The sequence below is a fragment of the Eleutherodactylus coqui genome, chromosome 7 (assembly GCF_035609145.1).
Source record: "Eleutherodactylus coqui strain aEleCoq1 chromosome 7, aEleCoq1.hap1, whole genome shotgun sequence".
NCBI classification, from domain to species: Eukaryota; Metazoa; Chordata; class Amphibia; order Anura; family Eleutherodactylidae; genus Eleutherodactylus; species Eleutherodactylus coqui.
The window spans coordinates 127,735,217-127,755,432 of record NC_089843.1 but is presented as its reverse complement, the minus strand read 5'-3'; the positions used below and the strand labels follow the sequence as shown (position 1 = coordinate 127,755,432).

General features: G+C 40.6%; 1 protein-coding gene across 2 annotated transcripts in view; it reads right to left on the bottom strand.

Annotated features, from left to right (window-relative positions):
* Positions 1–20,216, bottom strand: part of NR3C2 (nuclear receptor subfamily 3 group C member 2) — a 296,242-nt gene that overhangs the window by 101,814 nt on the left and 174,212 nt on the right. Inside the window, exon 3 of one of the 2 annotated variants that reach the window (XM_066573661.1) lies at positions 3,526–3,677. In XM_066573661.1, coding sequence (XP_066429758.1) covers positions 3,526–3,677 — 152 coding nt within the window. The remainder of the gene's footprint in view (positions 1–3,525; positions 3,678–20,216) is intronic. The other variant, XM_066573662.1, reaches the window with a different exon arrangement.

The following is a 20,216-nucleotide window of genomic DNA, read 5'->3' as shown; positions in this document are numbered from 1 at the left end:
GTGGCCAGACGGCCGAGGGCTTGTTTCATTTATACCCTGCTGTGCTACATGTAATACTGTGAATAAGAGCTGGTAGGAGACCAGTTTTAAAAAGAAATCCCTTGTGTTGGAATGACTTCATACATGTGCGCCAACCATCTAACCCCTGAGATGGTGACCTATGAGTTGACTAAGCCCCAAGTGGTCATCACAGATCTATTCACTTACTATAATCTGACATCTACTAACAATATTACAAACACGTTATATCCCTAGAGCAATGACAATTTGGGTGATTTTGTGTTTCTCCGTGATTGAAATGTTAACAGATTTGACTTCAACGAGGCTCCCGACCAGGAGTCAAAGTTGAATGTGGCTCACAAAATATAAAAGGTAGAGGACCTTCGCCTTAGAGGACCAGGAGCAATATATCACACTGTAGCAGAAGAGCACTGATGTCTAATTAAGACTATAAAAGAGAAAAACAATATTTCACTAACTGCTCATTTCTAAAAGAATAAAAGTAAGATTAACACATACTATCCACTAATGTCACACTCCTTTGTTTGCAGACTCTTTGCAATTCCAAGTGTTATTCAGCCGTATGTGTGTCTTACTATGACATGGAGGCTGCAATGTATTCACTGTTGAACCTCAGTCATTTTTATGTAAAACTGTATGGTTTAGGGACAGCAGTCCAAGTCTCTAGAGCAACTAGTTGTTCAGAAAGGTGATGCTATAGCCAAGTTAACGCAATTCACTAGACCATCACACCGGATGCCCCTGGAGATAAACAGCAGTATAGATCTCCGCTTCTTAAATTTCCTGAAGGCCGGGGTAAGGATAGACTGCAATCATAGAATTTAAAGTGCTGAGTGGAGTTATGCTTAAACTTGATACATTGCTGTTTTACTAGCACATTTCGAAAATGTGCTAAAAATATTCCATTAGTAAGAGAATGTGGTGGGGTCAAATTTGTCCTTCCATTGTATTGCCGGAACAGGATTACCTCCCAGTTCAAAATTAATAGTAGTGCTTGAAAACCTATAATTTTATTCTCAGGTCTTTCTGGATAAGGCTGGGTTTGCATGTATTGGTTGTGTCTGGTCATCGTTTTCATGCCAGAGCTGGGTACAACTGATGCTATTCTAATGTACTTTAAGGTTCCAGTCTAGTGTTCATAGCCTGACACAGTGCCTGATCATGACATAATCGCGTTCTGGTATCCGGCTTATTGACTGGCGCTGTACAACAACTGAAGCATCGTATACAAGTTACAATCACAGAGACCAACATGAGATAAGTCCTTGTGTCAGTTTCCCTCCAGTGTTTGACAGCCATGCCAGAAGACACCAGACCACTGTATAAATAGGGACCCGGCCCGATTCTCATATGAAATACAAACTAAACCACAGCTAATTAGTTTAAATAAAATGTCTTGGTGACAAGATAATCTACGGACATAAGAATTACTAAGAATTCAATATGTAAAATGAATATTACTAATTAAGGATTTTTACCCAATTAGGTAAAAGTTCCCAGAACAGAGGTTAAACACTGCAGGGGGATGCGACTGGCAAAGCTTAAAAATAATTACGATGTAACTTCTGTAAGAAATTAGATGGTTTACAATAACAGTTCTATAAACTCTATTGTTCTCCTTGTTGGAGGATGGTTGGGGGATAGAGGGCCAATGGCTTTGTCATAAAAGTCTTTTATCAGAAAATTTCTGTAATCTTAAAGGAACTGTCAATTTAGAAAAACAAATGTTCAAATACTCTATTTAAGAATTCTGAGTTAATAGAGGGAACTTCATCAATTATCCACAATCGTGAGCATCTAGAAATACAAATCTTTCACTCTGAAGGACAGACCATTGCTTTCAGTGGAATGCGTTATTTTGAAAACTCAGTGGGATATCCAGCTATTAGTGTAAAGGTGTTAGCCGGCTCAAGGTTGAGGCCGCCTTCGATCCTTCCGAGGTCGGTAAAATGAGTACCCAGCTTGCTGGTGGGTAAAGATGGCAAACCACCCCGTAAAAATAGTCTGCCAAGATAACTTCACGATGTGACATCACCCTAGGAGTCGGTCACGAATTGGTGCTTACACCAGGGGAATTTACCTTTATGTTGTGCCAAGATATAAAGTTAGACCCCCTCCACAAGATCAACTGCTGAAACCCCCACAGATTTTGAGAATGGGGGTCCTGAAGGTCCTTGCATGAAGACAAGTCAGCACTCTATTTATTTCAATAGCAGTGCCAAAGATTATCGAACTCTTGCACTCCTGCAGGTTGGCGGGATAACTTTATTTCTTAGCACAACATCTTTAATGGCAGGTGTCTCTTCTGGAAAAAAAAGAAGAAATGGATTGTCCCTAGTTTTCTGGGACAAAGAAAAAAAATTACCGTATATTCCGGCGTATAAGGCGACGGGGCGTATAAGACGACCCCCAACTGTCACCTTATACACCAGGAATACAGTGGAGCAAAAAAAAAATCATTACTCACCTTCCCCTGCGTTCTGCGGCGCTGCTGCAGGCTGTCGCTCCCTCCTGGTCCCCGGCAGAGCATTGCTTCCTGGACGCAGGGCCGTCAGCCAATCACAGCCATTCAATGACATCATTGAATGGCTGTGATTGGCTTAAACACACGTGCCTTCAGCCAATCACAGTCATTCAATGATGTCATTGAATGGCTGTGATTGGCTGACAGCTTGTGTTAGCCAATCACAGTATTAGCTTTCTGGAGGCGGGGATTTCAAGCCCTGTGTCCAGAAAGCAATGCTCTGCCGGGGACCAGGAGGGAGCGACAGCCTGCAGCAGCGCCGCAGAACGCCGGGGGAGGAGAGTAATGATTTTTTTTTTTTGGACACTTTCTTTTTTTTGTATTACCGGCGTATAGGATGACCCTCGACTTCAGAGCAGATTTTTCGGGGTTCAAAAGTCGTCTTATACGCTGGTATATACGGTAAGTTCTCATGTGTACCTTGATTGGTACATGACTGCTGCATCTACTTTGGGATTATAGTCGTGGGACAAGGTGCCATTTAGGTAGGAAAGTAGAGCTAATTTTTCTATTGTTCAACATCCCCTGCTGTTAATATCTTTTAGTTCCGAAAATCCATTTAAACATATAATTATTACTATTATCAGAAATGGAATCTACTTCATCAACAACTAAGTCTCAATTCCACAGAGAAAATACACTGCCACGTTATTTGTGATTGCCGACAGTTCCTTCCAGTGACATATGCTTTATTAAAGTGGTCTAAATAAAGATACTTTTCATTTCTTAGGAAGCTCACATTATAGGGAGAAGCAAGCAAGCAAACCTCCACAACTGTTACGGATGGAAGGAAAACGCAGACTGCGCAGGGATCAATCCAGACACTGGCCATTACAGGGCAATATATCTCACACATATACAATGTCATTCATTTAAAAGTGACACAAAGGACAACACTGTAGACAGACTGGCACGTAAAGGTTACAAACTCACAAATACAACAAAAACACTGAGTAAATAGTAAAAAAGTAATCACCCACTTGAACATTTACCTTCCACTGCTCTTTTGAAGAAGACTTTGCAACTTCCACAGGTGACAACTCCATAATGGCATCCAGATGCCTCGTCCCCACAAACCAAACAAACTTTGGAAGGTCTAGATGACCCTGATGTCATGGTCCGTAGTGCAGAACTAGGGGGGAAAAAAGAATGAAATCAGAATTAGTGATATTAGTCGATATCTAAAAATCAATAGTCTCTGGGAAGAACATTCGTCCCATAATTTAGGTGCATAATTAAGTCATGAGAGGATATACTCATGTGACAGATTTGTTGCGGATACATCAGCCACTTAAAATCAGTTCCATCCATCTGACCGGAGTTGCTTCTGTAGCATGTACATAGATTACTTCAATCCCCATTCAGGTAAGGCCGGGCTTACACAACCTTTGCGAGGGTCCTGCAGCGTTATTACAGCTGGTCTGCGTACTGCCGTATATAGCGATGAAATTGTACTACGCACGACCGTGTACTCACGCACGCACTTATGCGCAGTACACCTGATTTTTTTCATCCAATTCCCGTGCAGTTAATTGGCAATGTAATGGAGTATATACACGTGTATATACATGCCCATAAAGGTCAATGGCCTCTATATCGTGTATATACACACGGCAGAATAAAACACGCTGCTTTCCTTTTTTTGCACTCGCGTATTCGGTAATTCCGACACGCTAATGTGATCGGAACTGCATAAGGCCATGTAATTGATTGCCTACGAGTTCCCGCATATCACACTGGCATCCAAAGCCCACGTAGTGCGCGGTAAACTTACGGTTCTGTGAGTTACAGAAATTTCTGCAACAAATCTTATTGTAATTCTTCTCACTGCAATGTATAATAAATTAGCAAAACTGCTAGCTGTGCTTATTGTCTGTCGGCGAGTACATAGCTATACAGTATGTTAGGGCTGAGGGCAAGTCGGGACAAAGCATTTAATTGTACCGAGAGTTACCGTAGGTGCTCCCTTTGGGGGCACGTTCATTAGCATAATAATTAAAGAACGATTGCAGTGATGCTCATCATCTTAAGCTATTGTTTGCATTCGATTTAATGTGTTTATGACAGTTTTCGGCTTTTAATTTATACTGTAATTCTACACTGTATTAAAAGGTCTCCTATTCATTAGCATATACAGAAGATGGCTATTGGAAGAAAGTCAAGGCTACAAACAGATCGACTAGTTCTTTCTAAACGGATGCTCGCAAAATGATTTTCATGTTGTCCTTTATGTACTAAAGAAAAATGAAATTATTATTTTGTAACAGCATTAAATCTCTGCACTTTAACTTGAAATTCAGTCAGTCTGTTCAAGAAAGCTGTTTCTTGCACAACATGTATACACAGATGGCTTGAAATGAAATTCTCTTGCATAAAGTCTGCAGCATGCTGTCAGATAAATTCCCAATCACTTCACTTGACCATAACTGCCGACATAATGAGATGAATAGAACACAGACTATCTACTTTACTCCCACAGAACGCATGGGTGATGGACTCTTTTGAACTTTTTTTAATTGATGTATTTTTTCCTTAGGTTTCAGGCCTTCTGCACAACGCACGATTAGGAATCTGGGTGCCGTATTGTGGATTCATACAAAGTCTTCTATGGGTTCACGGTTTACCTCCACATACCCTTGGTTGTACGTGGAGGTTCATAGAGGTTTTAGACTCGATTTTAAATGGATTCTTTGACAAAAACATTTTAGCATGTTCCATCGCATCATGTATTATGGAAGTATTCTCTTATATTAGCATTGCTTCTAGTGGAGAATACTGTGGAGTATTAAATCACGGTTTAGTAGCAAACTGTGTGCTTATGGGTTCCTGTCCTACATCTATTTATAAGGACTCCATTTGCTGCTGTCAAGGCTCATGCATGGAAGTCACTTTCACTCAGCAGTAGGGATGGGTAATTAATCATATTAATTCAATTAATCGTCATTTTGCTGAGGCATAATTCTAACTTTTGTCACAATCATGAAAATCAGATTACTGGGGAGTGGGGCTGTGATTATGGGGGGAGAACAATATATGGAGGCTGTGATGAGGGGGATAGGATAGTATGTGGAGGCTTTCATGGGGTGTGTATAGTACGAGGTGGCTGGGATGACTGTGGAACCCCATCCTTTATGTGTATATAACTAAAGCTCAAACAGCATTCTTTTACATAAGGGAAGTGCACGATTGGTGTTTTTACCTTGTTTGGCAGCAAAGACAAAAAAAAAAAGAAGCTAAAGATGAAAATCAAAAAAGAGATTTTATTAAAACAAAAAACAAGATTTTAATTTTTAGCCAAATTACCCACCCCTACTAGGCAGTATTTTAGACAGTATTTTGTATCAGTTTTTGAAAGCCAAACCAGACATGGATTCTACACAGAAAGAAAAGGGGTAATGTAGATCAGGTGGCGTGGCTTATCATGACACATGATTTCTAACTCCCTTATTATAAAAAGGACAGGGTCATTTGAAAAAGAAAAACAGGGAAGAGCACTGGATGGGCTATTGATATACTTTATATTTAAAACGAACATCCTGCGGAATTAAATCTCACACTGCATGTCAATATTCACATGGGTTTTGTGCAGATTTTTTCCACTCCGTGTAGTAATAGTGACCCCCCTATATTGGTGGCCCCAGTAGCAATAGCGTCCCCTATATCGTCCCCAGTAGTTATAAAACCCCCTATATTGTCCCCAATAGTAACAGGTGACCCTTATATTGGCCTAAGTAGTAATAGCATCCCCTATATTGGCCCCAGTAATAATAGCGTCCTCTATATTGGCCTCATTAGTAATAGAGTCCCCTATTGCAGCCCCAGTAGTAAAAGGTGAACCCTATTGCGGCCCCAGACCAAAGCCGGCACATGTGATCCTCGTTGCTATGCCGAATGCTGGTCCTGTTCGTTCAGTTCCTCACTAGAGCCTGTCCGGACACTGCTGCAGTGATGAGTAAAGCAGGGATCTAGACCCTTAGTCAGAGCCCCTAATAATCACTTGCGGAGCCCCAATGGGCTCCGCCGAGCACACTTTGGGGAACCCTGATATAGTACTGAAACACATGATGTGCAGATATCTACATCTGGTTTTGGTTTATAAAACACTGTCCTAAGAAAATGCAATGTGAATGCGGGCTAATTCCTATGGATGAAAAGTTATCAGTGTGGACCAGACTAGGTCCCATGAACAGAATCGGCTTAGGACAGAATTGACTAAGACTTGCACTATTTACTGAAACCCCTGTCCCATAGAAATGGATGGAGTGATTGAATGAAACTACCATGATCCATTTTTTCAATGTACAAAGAAAAGGATGTATAAAGATAACAAAAACTCCCAGTGTGAGCCCGTCCTAAGAGCGAATAACCTACAGAAGCCAACAAAGTGTACAAGACAGAAGGCATATACACATTTTCCTAATAAAGTCAGAGACAGTCTGGTGTTATACACGGCTTCACAGGCACCAGAGACACGGGTATTGTGCAATTCAAGTAAAACCTTAATTGCACAATGAACATTAAGTAAAACAAAGTAACTGATTATAAGCAGTTTCCAAGACTGGGATGATTAAACAGGCACGATTTAACCGTGTTTATGAGGTCTCATTGGACCTATCTATTGTCTCAATGACTACGGATCTCGCACTTTGAGGTATCATCAGAGTCATTACGGGCCCTTTAGGTGCACTGGTAAACCTATACTGTAGCTTATGGCATATGTGAACACAACAGATTTTCTTTCTAGAATTACAGCTTCTACAAATGCTATGGAGTGTGGGGTGAGAGCCCCTTCATGTGAACCATACTCTATTAATGGGACTTAGGAAGTCATTTATAGTTTTATTTAAACATACTATAATCCGCAGAAATGAGAAAACTGACTAGCTAATATAACAAATAACATTTATTATTCAGGCCCTCTACTGTGACCGGCTCACAGAGAAGGAGTTCTGCTTTTGAACTACCCCCTTGGTTCCCTCTCCTTGGTCACGTAATACTTGATATAAATGCACCTGACTTTTAAGCATAAATACGGGAATGTCCAAAAGATTTTTAAAAAATACACAAAAAAACTAAACAGAAATCAATATTGGTACATACTGTCTGTCTCATGATAAAAAGTGGCACCATGTCACTAACTGGGTCACAACTCTTTTTTTATCTGCCTTTCTCATAGCTGTAACCCGATTGGTTGCTACAGACAATGCCTTCAACTATATATTTAACCCTTTCCAATCCAATATTGGATTCAGGGTTTCCTAAAAGCCTCTCTCTTTTTGCGGTTATACAACGGTGCCATCTGCTGGCTAAAGTCAGTGTGTGTGCGCTAGAGAGGCTCTGACAGTGGAGTGGCTGGCAAGAGACGGTAAGAATACCCTGTCGGACGTCTTACGACATTGGGGCTGTACAATCTTCAATCAGAATGTAGGAAGACGTCAGACAGTGGATTGGAAAGTGTTAATACATTTTTTTTCAATCCCAAATAAAGCAGCAATATCAGCCTATGAATAGCCAAGAACATATGACACTTGTCTGCATACTTGTCTTTATACAAAAAGCCTCTTGTATCAATTTTATATGAAGATACAGCAATCTTGGCATTCGCATCCTGTTTACTTTAGCAGGGCCAGGTAGGCAGCCAAGACTGTTGTAAGATTTCCTTATACATTAAATTGTTGCTACTAATCTGGAAAAAAACATACAAGAGTGATGTCGGCCCATCAGCATTATTAGAAGCCGCTTGTTGAAGCTGCGTCACTACATGGCATTGTGTCACATCTCTATAGTATTAACCCCTTCACATCACTATGGTATATCTCTTCACCCCAGAGTCATTTTTTGTCCCTGCACTCCGAGAGCAATAACATTTTATTGTTCTGTCGACTTAGACATAAGAGGGCTTATTCTGTACAGGACAAGTTGCATTTTGTAACTGACCATTTAATGTACTACCGTATGTTACGTGATTTTAATGATGCTTTAAAGATGCGCCGTCTCATGCCTACTGCAGGGCATGACATATGGATTCCCTCTTTAGTGATCCTTAGATATCTGTGCCATTAATTACCCTTTCAAGCCCCGCACTAGGCATAACACAAAGTATACATTTTACTTGAAGTGTTCCTTTAAACATGTACATTTTTCTAGCTACCTATATTCCGTTATTGCAACTTTAGCTCAACAAAAAACTTTAGCATGCTATAGCTGCTCTGGCAGCTCCCTAATACATGAAGTAGTACTTTATCATGTTAGTTAAAACGAGAAACCAAAGAGGAAAAAAAAATAGTTATTCTTGCACACAAGACAACTTCAGTGCTTTAGAGTTTTCCCAAGCACCAAATTATATAGCCCAGAGTCAGCTTATCAAATGCATACTATGTATTCTTGAAGGGGGCCTTTATCAAATAAAGACTTTGACCAGCACATCAGAAGGTTTGGATTGACCAAAGACCCTTTTACACACAACGATTATCGCTCAAAATTCGTCCAAACGGCCAAAAATGAGCGATAATGGTTACATGTAAACGCGGGCATCCTGCACTTTTTGTTTGAAGTACGGATTTCAGTTCACAATCCATCGTTCACACCACTGAAAGACTGAGCAAATACTTTCCATTTGAATGCATTTCGCTCATCTTTTAATAAATTGCAGGATGTTCTTCCCTTCGGCAGTTTACATTAGCCATGAGAAGAACAATAAAATGTGTTGGCAGCTTTTTACACAGCTGGACGTATGTTTAAACACATACTGAGCTTTGCAAACTCCTCCTAGAGATCCTTTCACATTCAAATGAAGATGATAAAGTGTTAATGGCCATTAATGGCTATTAACACTTTATGCAAATAGATTGCTAAATCTTTCAATTGTTTGAAAGTATCTTCATATGTAAAAGGCTCTTAAAAGGGTTGTCTCGCGAAAGCAGGTGGGGGTATACACTTCTGTATGGCCATATTAATGCACTTTGTATTATACATCGTGCATTAAATATGAGCCATACAGAAGTTATTCACTTACCTTTCCTGCGCTGGCGTCCCCGTCTCCATGGCTCCGTCTAATTTCAGCGTCTAATCTCCCGATTAGACGCGCTTGCGCAGAAGGGTCTTCTCCCATCTGTTCGGTCCGGCACGAGCGGCATTCTGGCTCCGCCCCCTTCTACGCGTCATCGCGTAGCTCCGCTCCGTCACGTGTGCCGATTCCAGCCAATCAGGAGGCTGGAATCGGCACACGTGACGGGGTGGAGCTACGCGATGCCGTGTAGAAGGGGCGGAGCCAGAACGCCGCTGCTGCCGGACAGACCCGAAGGCAGAAGACCGTTCTGCGCAAGCGCGTCTAATCGGGCGATTAGACGCTGAAGTTAGACGGAGCCATGGAGACGGGGACGCCAGCGCAGGGAAGGTAAGTGAATAACTTCTGTATGGCTCATATTTAATGCACAATGTATATTACAAAGTGCATTAATATGGCCATACAGAAGTGCTTAACCCCACCTGCTTTCGCGAGACAACCCCTTTAAGCAATTTTGGGTAAACTCCTTTTAACAACCTAACTTTTTTTAGAGGAACTTTTATTAGGCAAATTATATAGTTCAGGGGCAAGCAGAAAAATACAAAGCCAAGAATTAGGTAATGACAGGCTGCCTGCTCATTCTAGCAATGGTCAGCAGCAACCAGGCAGAGCAGAGTGGTTGTAAGGCAATTTTAAGACATGGGAAAACCTCTTTAACAAGTTAACTTTTAACTAGGAATTACTATAGCCTATACCTGTAACTGAGTTCACGAACAGATATGGCATTTGAAATTATGTAGATATTTACAATTTTATTATTCTAGAGTTGGAAGAGCTTCATCTCCTCTAAGGCCCCCCCCCCCCCCTGGTTCTTTTCTTTGGAGTCTTCTTAGCAAGCTTCGCGCCCCCTTACATTTTAACTGTAAGGGGATTTAAACCTGTCCTTAGTTGTGTTGGATGGGTAGGATGGGATTGTTGTTGTTGTTTACTGTTTGTAGCTTACTCACTGACCATACTTTCTCTAGGTGTCACGCGGGTGCCTCGTACTGTCAATATTTCTCTATATACCTATGGCTAATCTTAAGTTTCAGTTAGTCTCCTGGAATCTTAGGGGTCTTAACACCAAGATTAAATGAGGCTTAGTATTCAACTTCCTTAAAATATACTCTCCCTATGTTTTCCCTTTACAAGAAATGCATTTGCAGGCCTCTAGGGTCCTGTCACTTAAGCAGGCCTTTATTGGCTCTGCTTGCCATGCCACTTATTTCAATTATGCCAGGGGGATACTATCTTAGTTACAAAATCAACTAATTTCATCTTCAAGCACATTCACATTGACCCTGGAGGCCAATGTCTTATATTTCAAGGTACTTTCATTGGGCACCTCCTCACTTTGGTTAATGTTATTTACCGCCCCAGCTGATGTCCAGATTCTTCATGAAGCGATTGCTAAAGTGTTATTGCTAAACCCAGCCCCTCTAATAGTGATGGGCGACTTTAATCTCACTTTGGATCGAGTACAAGACTGTCTGCTACAGAAGGTGTGACGTTTGGGGGTGCTTGATATTGTTTATTCCTGTCAGTCACTGTCAAATGGTGCTTTCTCTAGAAGTGATCTCTGTTTTGGCTCTCCAGATTATTTATCCTTGCTGTATGATGTGTTATACCTGCCTAGGGGTATCTTGGACCATTCCCCACTCTACTTCGTTTCCCAAAATCAAGAACCAGTTGGTCACCACCTTGTGGAGATTTAGTCCCATTTGGTTGGCTCAACTGGAGGTATGTAAATACACGAAGGGAGAAACGGAGGTCTACTGGCTGATGATAGCCTTTTGGCATCTAAGTCTATGGTCTGGGAGGCCTTTAAAGCCTTTACATCTGTCATTTTTGAATAAAGGAAATCCCTCCAGCATTCCTGGGCTGTATTTGGAACATTGCTTCTCTGAATTGGAGGCCTCCTATGTTGCAGCTCCCACACTGGGTAATCACTCTGCCCTAGAGAGACTGCATAGGGATTATAATCTGTTGTTGCCTCTTCTGGAGGGTCTGGCTCAGCTGTCTAATCTCTTGAAACTACTTTCCTGTAGTTTTAGGCATTTAACACAAGTCTTTGCTTCACTGTGGGAAAGGGAACTCCAGAGGTGGGAGAGGGATAATGTGGACTTTGACTCAGATGACGAAAACACTTGATGGCTGGTTCTGGCCCTCCTCTGATCAGTGCGAGAGATAAACTCAAACAAGTAAAATTTGGCCATAGAATATATTACTGTCCTCTCTGATTACATACTATGGGATTGGCTCCTACAGAGGATTGTCTGAGATGCTTTGCGGGGGTGGCCACAATCATGTATATGTTGTGAGAGTGCACTGTTCTGTGGGACTGCTGACATAGCATTCTTAAATTCTTGGAATCCCACCTGGGAGTGGCGAGCATTAGCAACATGTATCCTATAGAAACTGCAATTGTTCTACGAAAAGGAGTAATCCTGATTAAATGATAACATTCTAAGAAATAGTGTAGTTCCCATGTATAAGATGACATATATGGCTCGTTATTGTGCTGCTGAATTTGATAAAGTATAGGAACACTGGGTGAGGGGTCATTTTACTGTATTTGGTGAATCAGATTTATTACTGATTTTTGTACAAATGCACTAGTATCTGCCACTAGTTGAACCTGTTGTGTTGAGTAAATTAAGCAATTCCAATCCACTAAAGTGAGCGGAATTGTGTAACCCAATGCATTTGATTAATCCGCGTATTACCGCGGATCAAATGCTTGCGGAGTCCACAATTCCTATCCGGTCATGTGAGACCGACCTTACTCCTATGCTTTTCCTATTGGGAATGGTTAACTTGTTAAAAGGAGTTTACCCATGACTTAAAATTGCTTCACAACCACTCTGCCCTTCCTGGTTGCTGCTGACCATGACATGTGACTGCAGCAGCCAATCACTGGCTATAGAAGGTCACTGCTGTGGCCACTGATTGGTTGCAACAGTCACATATCCTGGTCAGCAGCAACCAGGAAGAACACAGTGGTTGTGAAGCAATTTTAAGTAATGGCAAAACCCCCTTAAAGTAACTAAATGTAAAGAATTGATGTATAAGCCCTCCAGTCAATGATGAAGGATATTGTTGTGTCACTGAGTAGGTTTACAGAACTAATTGTGGATGTATGTCCATGCTGGGTTCAGAGTACAAAAATGTTTAATATCACAACTTCTGAAGAGTTTCCCTTATGAAATCGACACACTTTCATTTACATGGAATAACTTTATAAATTTGAGACAAGCAAAATGTTTTGTACATTGCATAAAATCTCATAAGACGTCAATATACAAAATGGCTTGTTTACAAGTAAACAAAAATCTTTTTGATGAATTAAAATGATGTTAGGCAGGAAGATCAAGAAAAAAAAGTTCCTTATTCTACAAAAGGAGTTTGTATTAAGGCCCTCATACAAATTGAGTTTCCTTCCAAATTTCGAACTTGGTTTTAGAAACAAACCTTTGATTTTTTTTTACATATCATAATAAACTGACAGGCATTGAAGTCTAGTAAGAATGTAGTAATGCTTTTTTTTAACAGTTGCAACTCTGCAGGGTAGCTCTGAGGGGGAGCCAGGCATGACAGCTGCCAATATGCCCAGTCTTTGAGCCCGCCACTCCTGAGCAACCTCTTCCTACACTCCTCAGCATGCATTAGATCCATCTATCACAACTCTGCACTAAGTTCATCCATAACAAAGACTGTAGTAACATTATATATTAAGGATAGATTAGGCAGGGTATCTGCAGGTCATTGTAGTTCGAATATAGTGAAGCTGCTGGGTAACTGGTTTAGCCACAGCTGGATGTAACATCTGGTCAGTGTGGATTTACCTGTTCTTCTACTTGCAGTATTACAGTAGGTCTAGCAAAACCACAAAAGAAAACACAATGTAGCAACATGACAAGTAACAGCCGCCGACATTCATAACCAGACCACTAAAAACAACCAGCACTTCTTAAATGAGTAAAATGGAATATTCTGTATGACAGTATTGCTTCTGTTTTGGGGCTGCAAGATTTTTCTATCTATACTCTACATTTGTTTCACAGATTGTCAAAAAGCATAATACAGTTAACAAACCATACTGTATCCTTCTTGACGGATGCCAACCACTAATGGAAGCCTACAAATCTAGGCAATTAGCGGAGTTATGCAATGCAAGTAGCTAAACTGAGATTAGTGCTTTAAGATTATGTCCAAATAGCATAAACTGCACGCCAATTGCTAAAATTCCATGTTAAAATCCTGTTTTCTATGGGAACCCATGCTGGCGTTCAGTAAAATAAGCAATTTGTCACTTACTAGCATTATGGTTGAAAACCGTGCAGAATCTGGGAGCACAGATCAGCCCTACTCAATGGAGCTAAATCACGTTGCACATCTGCAGCAGAAATCTGAGGCTCATTCTCGGATATCTGCTCCTAAGGCCCCCTGTCCACGGCTGAGGCGGAATATCGCTAGCGATATTCCGCCGCGGGCAAGGACGGGGGAATGCTTTCAGGTCTCCTGGGTGATCCTATCTGATAGAGAATCACAGCAATTGCAGCATGCCACGATTTAAATCTCACGAGTGGAAAATCGCTATGATTCTCAGCTCATGGACACCAGCGCTGTGCTTTCCATAGCAACACTATGGAAAGCTTCACACAGCATGATCCGCCAGCGATTTATCGCCAGCAAATCATCGCCCGTGGACAGGCAGCCTTATTCTATTGCACATACACAATGGAAACATACCTTAAGAGGTTTTTGAGAACTACGATATTGATGCATTTCCTTAGGTGAGCTGCACTACCAAGCACAGCCACTACCAAAAGTACAGCACTGTGCTTGCTAAACAATTTACGAGACACTGTGCTTGCAGGAACTGTATGCCCCATATCAGTCACCTGATTCAAGATCTAAAACTCAACCACTTATCTGATACTGATGGCCTATCCTAAAAATACACTATCAATATTGTATCCCTGAAAACCCCCTTAATGTTCTATTCAGCCATTTCTATTCCAGGTAGTTCTTTCATTTCTAGGGGAGATACATTAAATAATAGAAACAAATAGTTTTTTCTGCTTGAGGTGAAAGTAAAATAGTGTGAAATATCATGGCAATTTTTACAATACTTTTTGCACCTTCATACCTCTATGATAGAAAACAAGAAAGCGCCAAATGTAACAATACGATGCATCAGCAGCCGCTTCTCCCTGCCTGCATTAATACTTATCGCAGACATTCAGTTGTTAATTTACTCTGATTAAATGAGAGAATATAGCCGTGATTTACTACTATAATTACCCCGCACAATACAGCTTCTTTTCCGGCAATTCATAAGCAGTTTCTACCATTTCAGGGCCGTGCTTTATGAATAAGCCACTCTTATGATGTTTGCATGTAGCTGCGCCAGTGAATGTCACTCCTGCCATCTTTGCCAAGCTCCTCTGGCCATGAACACAAAAGTGAAAAAAGAGCTAGAGGCGACATCGAGTCCTTAACTTGGAAGGAACAATAACACCTGGACTTTACTGGCGCCGATTCAAAGGCAACATTTTATTCTCCCCCTAGTTTTTTTTTGAAGCTTTTAAATAAATAATGACTTTATTATGCTAGAGTAAATGTTTCTAACCACTACAATAGTGACACTATGTTATGCGGATAATTATCTATACGTAAGACAATAAATACAACAAAAACACTGAGCAGTTGCTAGGCAACAGAATGGAAAAAAAAATTTTTTTCACAAGGGACCATATTAAAAGGGCATGCCTAGAAATAACTGTCTCTATTACACAATGTAGCACATTTACTACTAGAGATAAAAAGCATCCAATGAGCAGCGCTGAGGCCAACGTTCGGGTTTGTTTTACAACATTATCACATGTTGCAAAGTTTGGTTCTAAAGACAGGGACTAATGTCATTGTACTATCCATGAATTGTATTTGCAGCTGTCCTAAAAGCTTAAACTATATCATTCTATAACCAAATTGACTATATTAGAAATAACAGAAATGTTGGGGAGGCTATGACAGATCTGCTTCTATTACTACCAATGCTTCCAGTATGTAGCAGTATAATATTTGGAATGGGATTAATTCTCTAATAAATGGTTATCACCGAAAGCTTTTACTAAGGGAGTATTACTTGTTACATTATTACAATCACAAGAGGTAAGGTTACGGGTGCCATGTTTTATTTAAATTGGTTTTGTACCTGATTACTAAGCATCAAGTAGCTATAGGGTACTTACAGTAAAATAAACCCGCAGTAATTATAATATAAAGTCTATTCTGCGTTACTGGCCTGTTGGACACCACATTATGGAGAGGTACTGTACTGCTGTATTATTGTTAATTTGTTCCAGATTCCTGATTTTCAAATAGAAGACGTCTGAGGGGGAGGAATTTGCCGGGCAAGGAGTTTAACATTCCTGGCTTTTGATTTCAGGCTGAGCAGTGGTTTAATGCTCCTGCTGCAGCCAGTTTCCTTACAGTCTTCCTTCCTTACGAGGAGGAGGAAGAAATGGCTGCTCTCCCGATACACATATAGAATTATAGATTTCTAAAAGGTGGCCGTACACGTTAGTCTAAAGTTGATCAAAACATGCATTTTCGAACAAAACAATCATTTATCGTATGATATTTAAAGTGTAACTGTAGTTTCAAAAAACTTTTGACATCACAGGGAGATGTTAAGAGTTTTGATCAGCAGGGTCTGGGTGAGAAGACCGATTGCTAGAACAAATCATCCGAGTGCTGCATCTGTTCACTGAAGACCGACTCAGACTTTACATCTTCGGCTAGCAAGCAAAAGCAAAGTTTGTATTAGCCATTACTAGTTGACTTAGCACCCAGGCCCTCACTGATCAAAACTTTTAACAAGTCCCTATGACATTCTAAAGTTTTTTAAAAGTACAGTCATACTTTAGCCATGAACTGTCCAAAATTTTTGTCAGATGATCGCTAGAACTTAACTGTATATGGGTCAGTTGGTTGCAACATGAGTGATTGTGCTGTGAAAGAATGTTGCAGTGAAAGATCGCTCATCTTAGTTTACAATACATCCTGGCAGCAGCGGGTTCCTGCAGCATTCGGGGACGTCTGAGCATGTCGGACAGCAATCATTGCAAAGTAACACAGTGGCCGTCCAGAGTTGAGCACACCATTGGCAGGTACAATGTGCTACATGCAGCACTGGTTGATCCAATGAAAAAGTGTACCTTCCGCCATTTCACATTAAGCTGGGCCAAATAAAAAAAACTTTGTCATGGCTATGGATCATAATGGAAATGGTTTCCAGTATGTGAAGGACAAGTTTGGGAAAACCAAAGACGGAAGCTAAACTAAAAGCAGGAATATTTGTTGGTCCTGAAATCCATGAATTAATGTGTGATGACACATTCAGATCCAAATTGAGCACGCTTGAACTCGCTGCTTGGGGTGCATTTGTGCTAGTTGTGCAAAACTATTTTGGCAATCATGAGGCTGACAACCATGCTGAAGTTGTAAGCAACAGATTAGCAGCGTATCCGCAACCTTGGCTGACCTAATGTCACTCAAGAGTCATTTCTTACATTCTCATCTGGATTTTTTGGGTGATGTGAGTGATGAACACGGGGTAAAATTCCACCGGGATATTGCCACCATGGAAAAAAGATATCAAGGTCACTTCAAATCCAACATGATGGGCGACTACTACTTCTACAGTGGTCAACAAACACTCACAAGCGCAAAAACAAGTTCCTAAAGCACTTTACGCAATGCACATACAATGTTGAAAAGACTCAAGTGAACTTTTTATTTACAGGTCTTTGTAATCTCTCACAGTTTTGAATCACAATTTAGTTATGTACAGTGGCTGTATAACGAACATAAAATCAGTTTCTCACATCTGTTTGAATAGCCAATGATACCATGTATAACCTCAAAGCCCGACGACCTAGGCAAAATCCAATTCTACACTCTGTTTAGTATAGAACACATGAAATACCCCACATAGCAGATAATTATTTTCCCTGTGATCCAGTGTAATCATTTCATGTAAAAGTACCTTAAGGCTTTGGGTCACCACAGGAAAAGAAATAACATGGACATTCGGCCATGTTATCATCCCCTCCCCCATCAGAAAGCATACTTGTTCTCCAATTGTCATACATGCTGGACCTTTTGTTCCCCAAAAAACAAGCGATTAGATGAGCACTTGCTCATCTAATCAAATTTCTGTGCCTAATTTGGCTTTTTATTGACTACATAACCCAGTGGTGAAACCCCTTACATGCTGTGGTCAATGATGACTGTGGCACCTAAGTGGTTTAACAGAAAAAAAAACAAAGCTTTTTTCCTATTAAGCAATATTTTAGTGAAAAAACAAAACACTACACATACCGGTAATTGTTATTGCTGCGTCCATAATAACCCGTACTATACAATTAATGGTAAAAGCCACCCCCCCACCCCCCCAAAAAAAAACAACATAAATCACAAGAATAGCCATTTTTTGTTCATCTCACCTCCCACAAGCAGTAGGGAAAAGTAATTAACCATATTTTTGTTGTAGCAGGGAAGGTTTGTGAATACAGAGAATATGAGCCCTTTATCTTGGCAAAGTATAATTCTTAATCCAAGTAGAGTTCAAGTATGTTGGGGCTCATAGTCTTAGAATGTGGTGACAAATGAAGATGTTCTATGGTAAAAATAAGTGCTTTTATGTGCAAAAGTAGTAAAAAACAACAAAAATGGTGTCACCATAATCATAACACTCCATAGACAAATTAATCTTCATACTGCCCGCACAGTGAACACTGTAAAAACATAGCCCAAAACAACAATGAAATTGCGCTTTGTTTTTAAAATTTATTTATAATCGCGTGAACACAGAGGAAGAAAAATGTTAGTGGCCCTGAATGTCAAAATTAGTTCGGTCACTAAGGGGTTAAAAAACATTTAGGGCAGCAAAGTTATGTGCCAACTCTATTTACTTGAGCCAAATTAAAAATCTACAATAAGGGCTCCCACCCACTGGCGATTTTTTTTCCTTTGCGTTTTGCGTTTTTTCTCAAGAGCAATTAGAATTGAATGTGTTCCTGTCCACTTGCAGTTTTTTTTTCAGTCCGTTGCAATTTTTAACATAGGAACTGTCAGTTGCATATGTGTCCTTATTTTTCTCTTAATGCACCCATGAATGTCAATGGAAATTAACGGAAAAGGCGCGAAAATGCCGCAAAAAACGCCGCGGAAAACGCTGCGTTTTTCACGCACGAAAATCGCAAACGCCAGTGGGTGGGCGCCTTCAAAGTGAGGGTTTTTTCCCACTTTTTGGCTTTATGCCCATGACCGGGTCTGATTCCGACTGCAAAATATTGCAGCGGAATCAAACCCGGTGCCCCCCCCCCCCCCTCCCCAGAGACCCTATACTCACCTGTCCGGATCCGTCGCGAGCATCTCGGCAGGCGAGCCAAAGCACATGCGCTGAGCTGTGACACCGATTCTTGCGGTACTTCCACAGTGCTCACTGTGGAAGTATTGCGGGACGGATGGCTTCCATTGGCTACAATGGAAGCTGTCCATGCAATTTACTGCACAAAATAGAACATGCTGCGATTCTCCTCCGCGAGCGGTAGATCGCAGTTGATTTCCGCTCATAGGCATGGGAGAATCGTTTAATGCAGCATGTCTATGGATGGCCATTGCTGCGGAATTCGCGGCGGGTGTCTGACTGCAAATTCCGCAGTGATAATCTGTCCGTGGGCATTGGGCCCTAATGTGATTACTATGGGATTAAAGGAAATTCAATGGTAGTCAAATGAGGGCTACTGCTATTGCTTTTTGCGCTAGTGCAATCTACCCACAGAGTTATATATAACCATTCCTAAAGCGGTTTAACATGTTAACTATCTAGACAGTAAGGTGAAACTAGTAGCCTCCCAGCTCTGGTTGCTCCCAATAGGGATGTGACTCAATCTGACATCAATGAATCTAGGGAGGACTTGTGTACTTCCCTTGTAATATGATGCGGTAAAGAAATCCATTCATTTTAATTAAACGTAATTACACTGATGACTGAGTTTTCTACGGATAAGAGAGTCATGAGGACTGTGGAAGTCTTCCAGTTAACCACAGTTATCCAGTAAATTAAACTAATACTAGAGGTACCATAAATGACCAAGGTCACATACTGCAGGAGAGACAGAAATACATCCCACTCCTGCATACATTTGGAATTCTATTTAATGTATGTTGGGAAAGTGAGCGACTAAGAGGTGAGACAGCTGCGGCTGACAGAGAAATAGATTTGGAGTGATAATATAATATTTTATTTAGCGCATACATTTACATACTGTATCTGTACGTTCTATGCACATTTCTAAAACTATGTATATATGCAAATTATTCCTACTTGCCATCAACTTTTGAAAAGAGTGCTGTTTACCTGGAATACTACCGTATTTAGAAGGGTTTCTACCCAAACTATAAAATTATTAGAGCAGCAATCAGTGTTGGATAATTAAGGTTTCTTTTATTTACAGATTTGTTGACATTTTCTATTCAGATTTGTTAGCTATTTTTGCAAAAGTGACAACAGAAAATACAAGAACAATAGTTGTTTGTTTTTGACTCTTC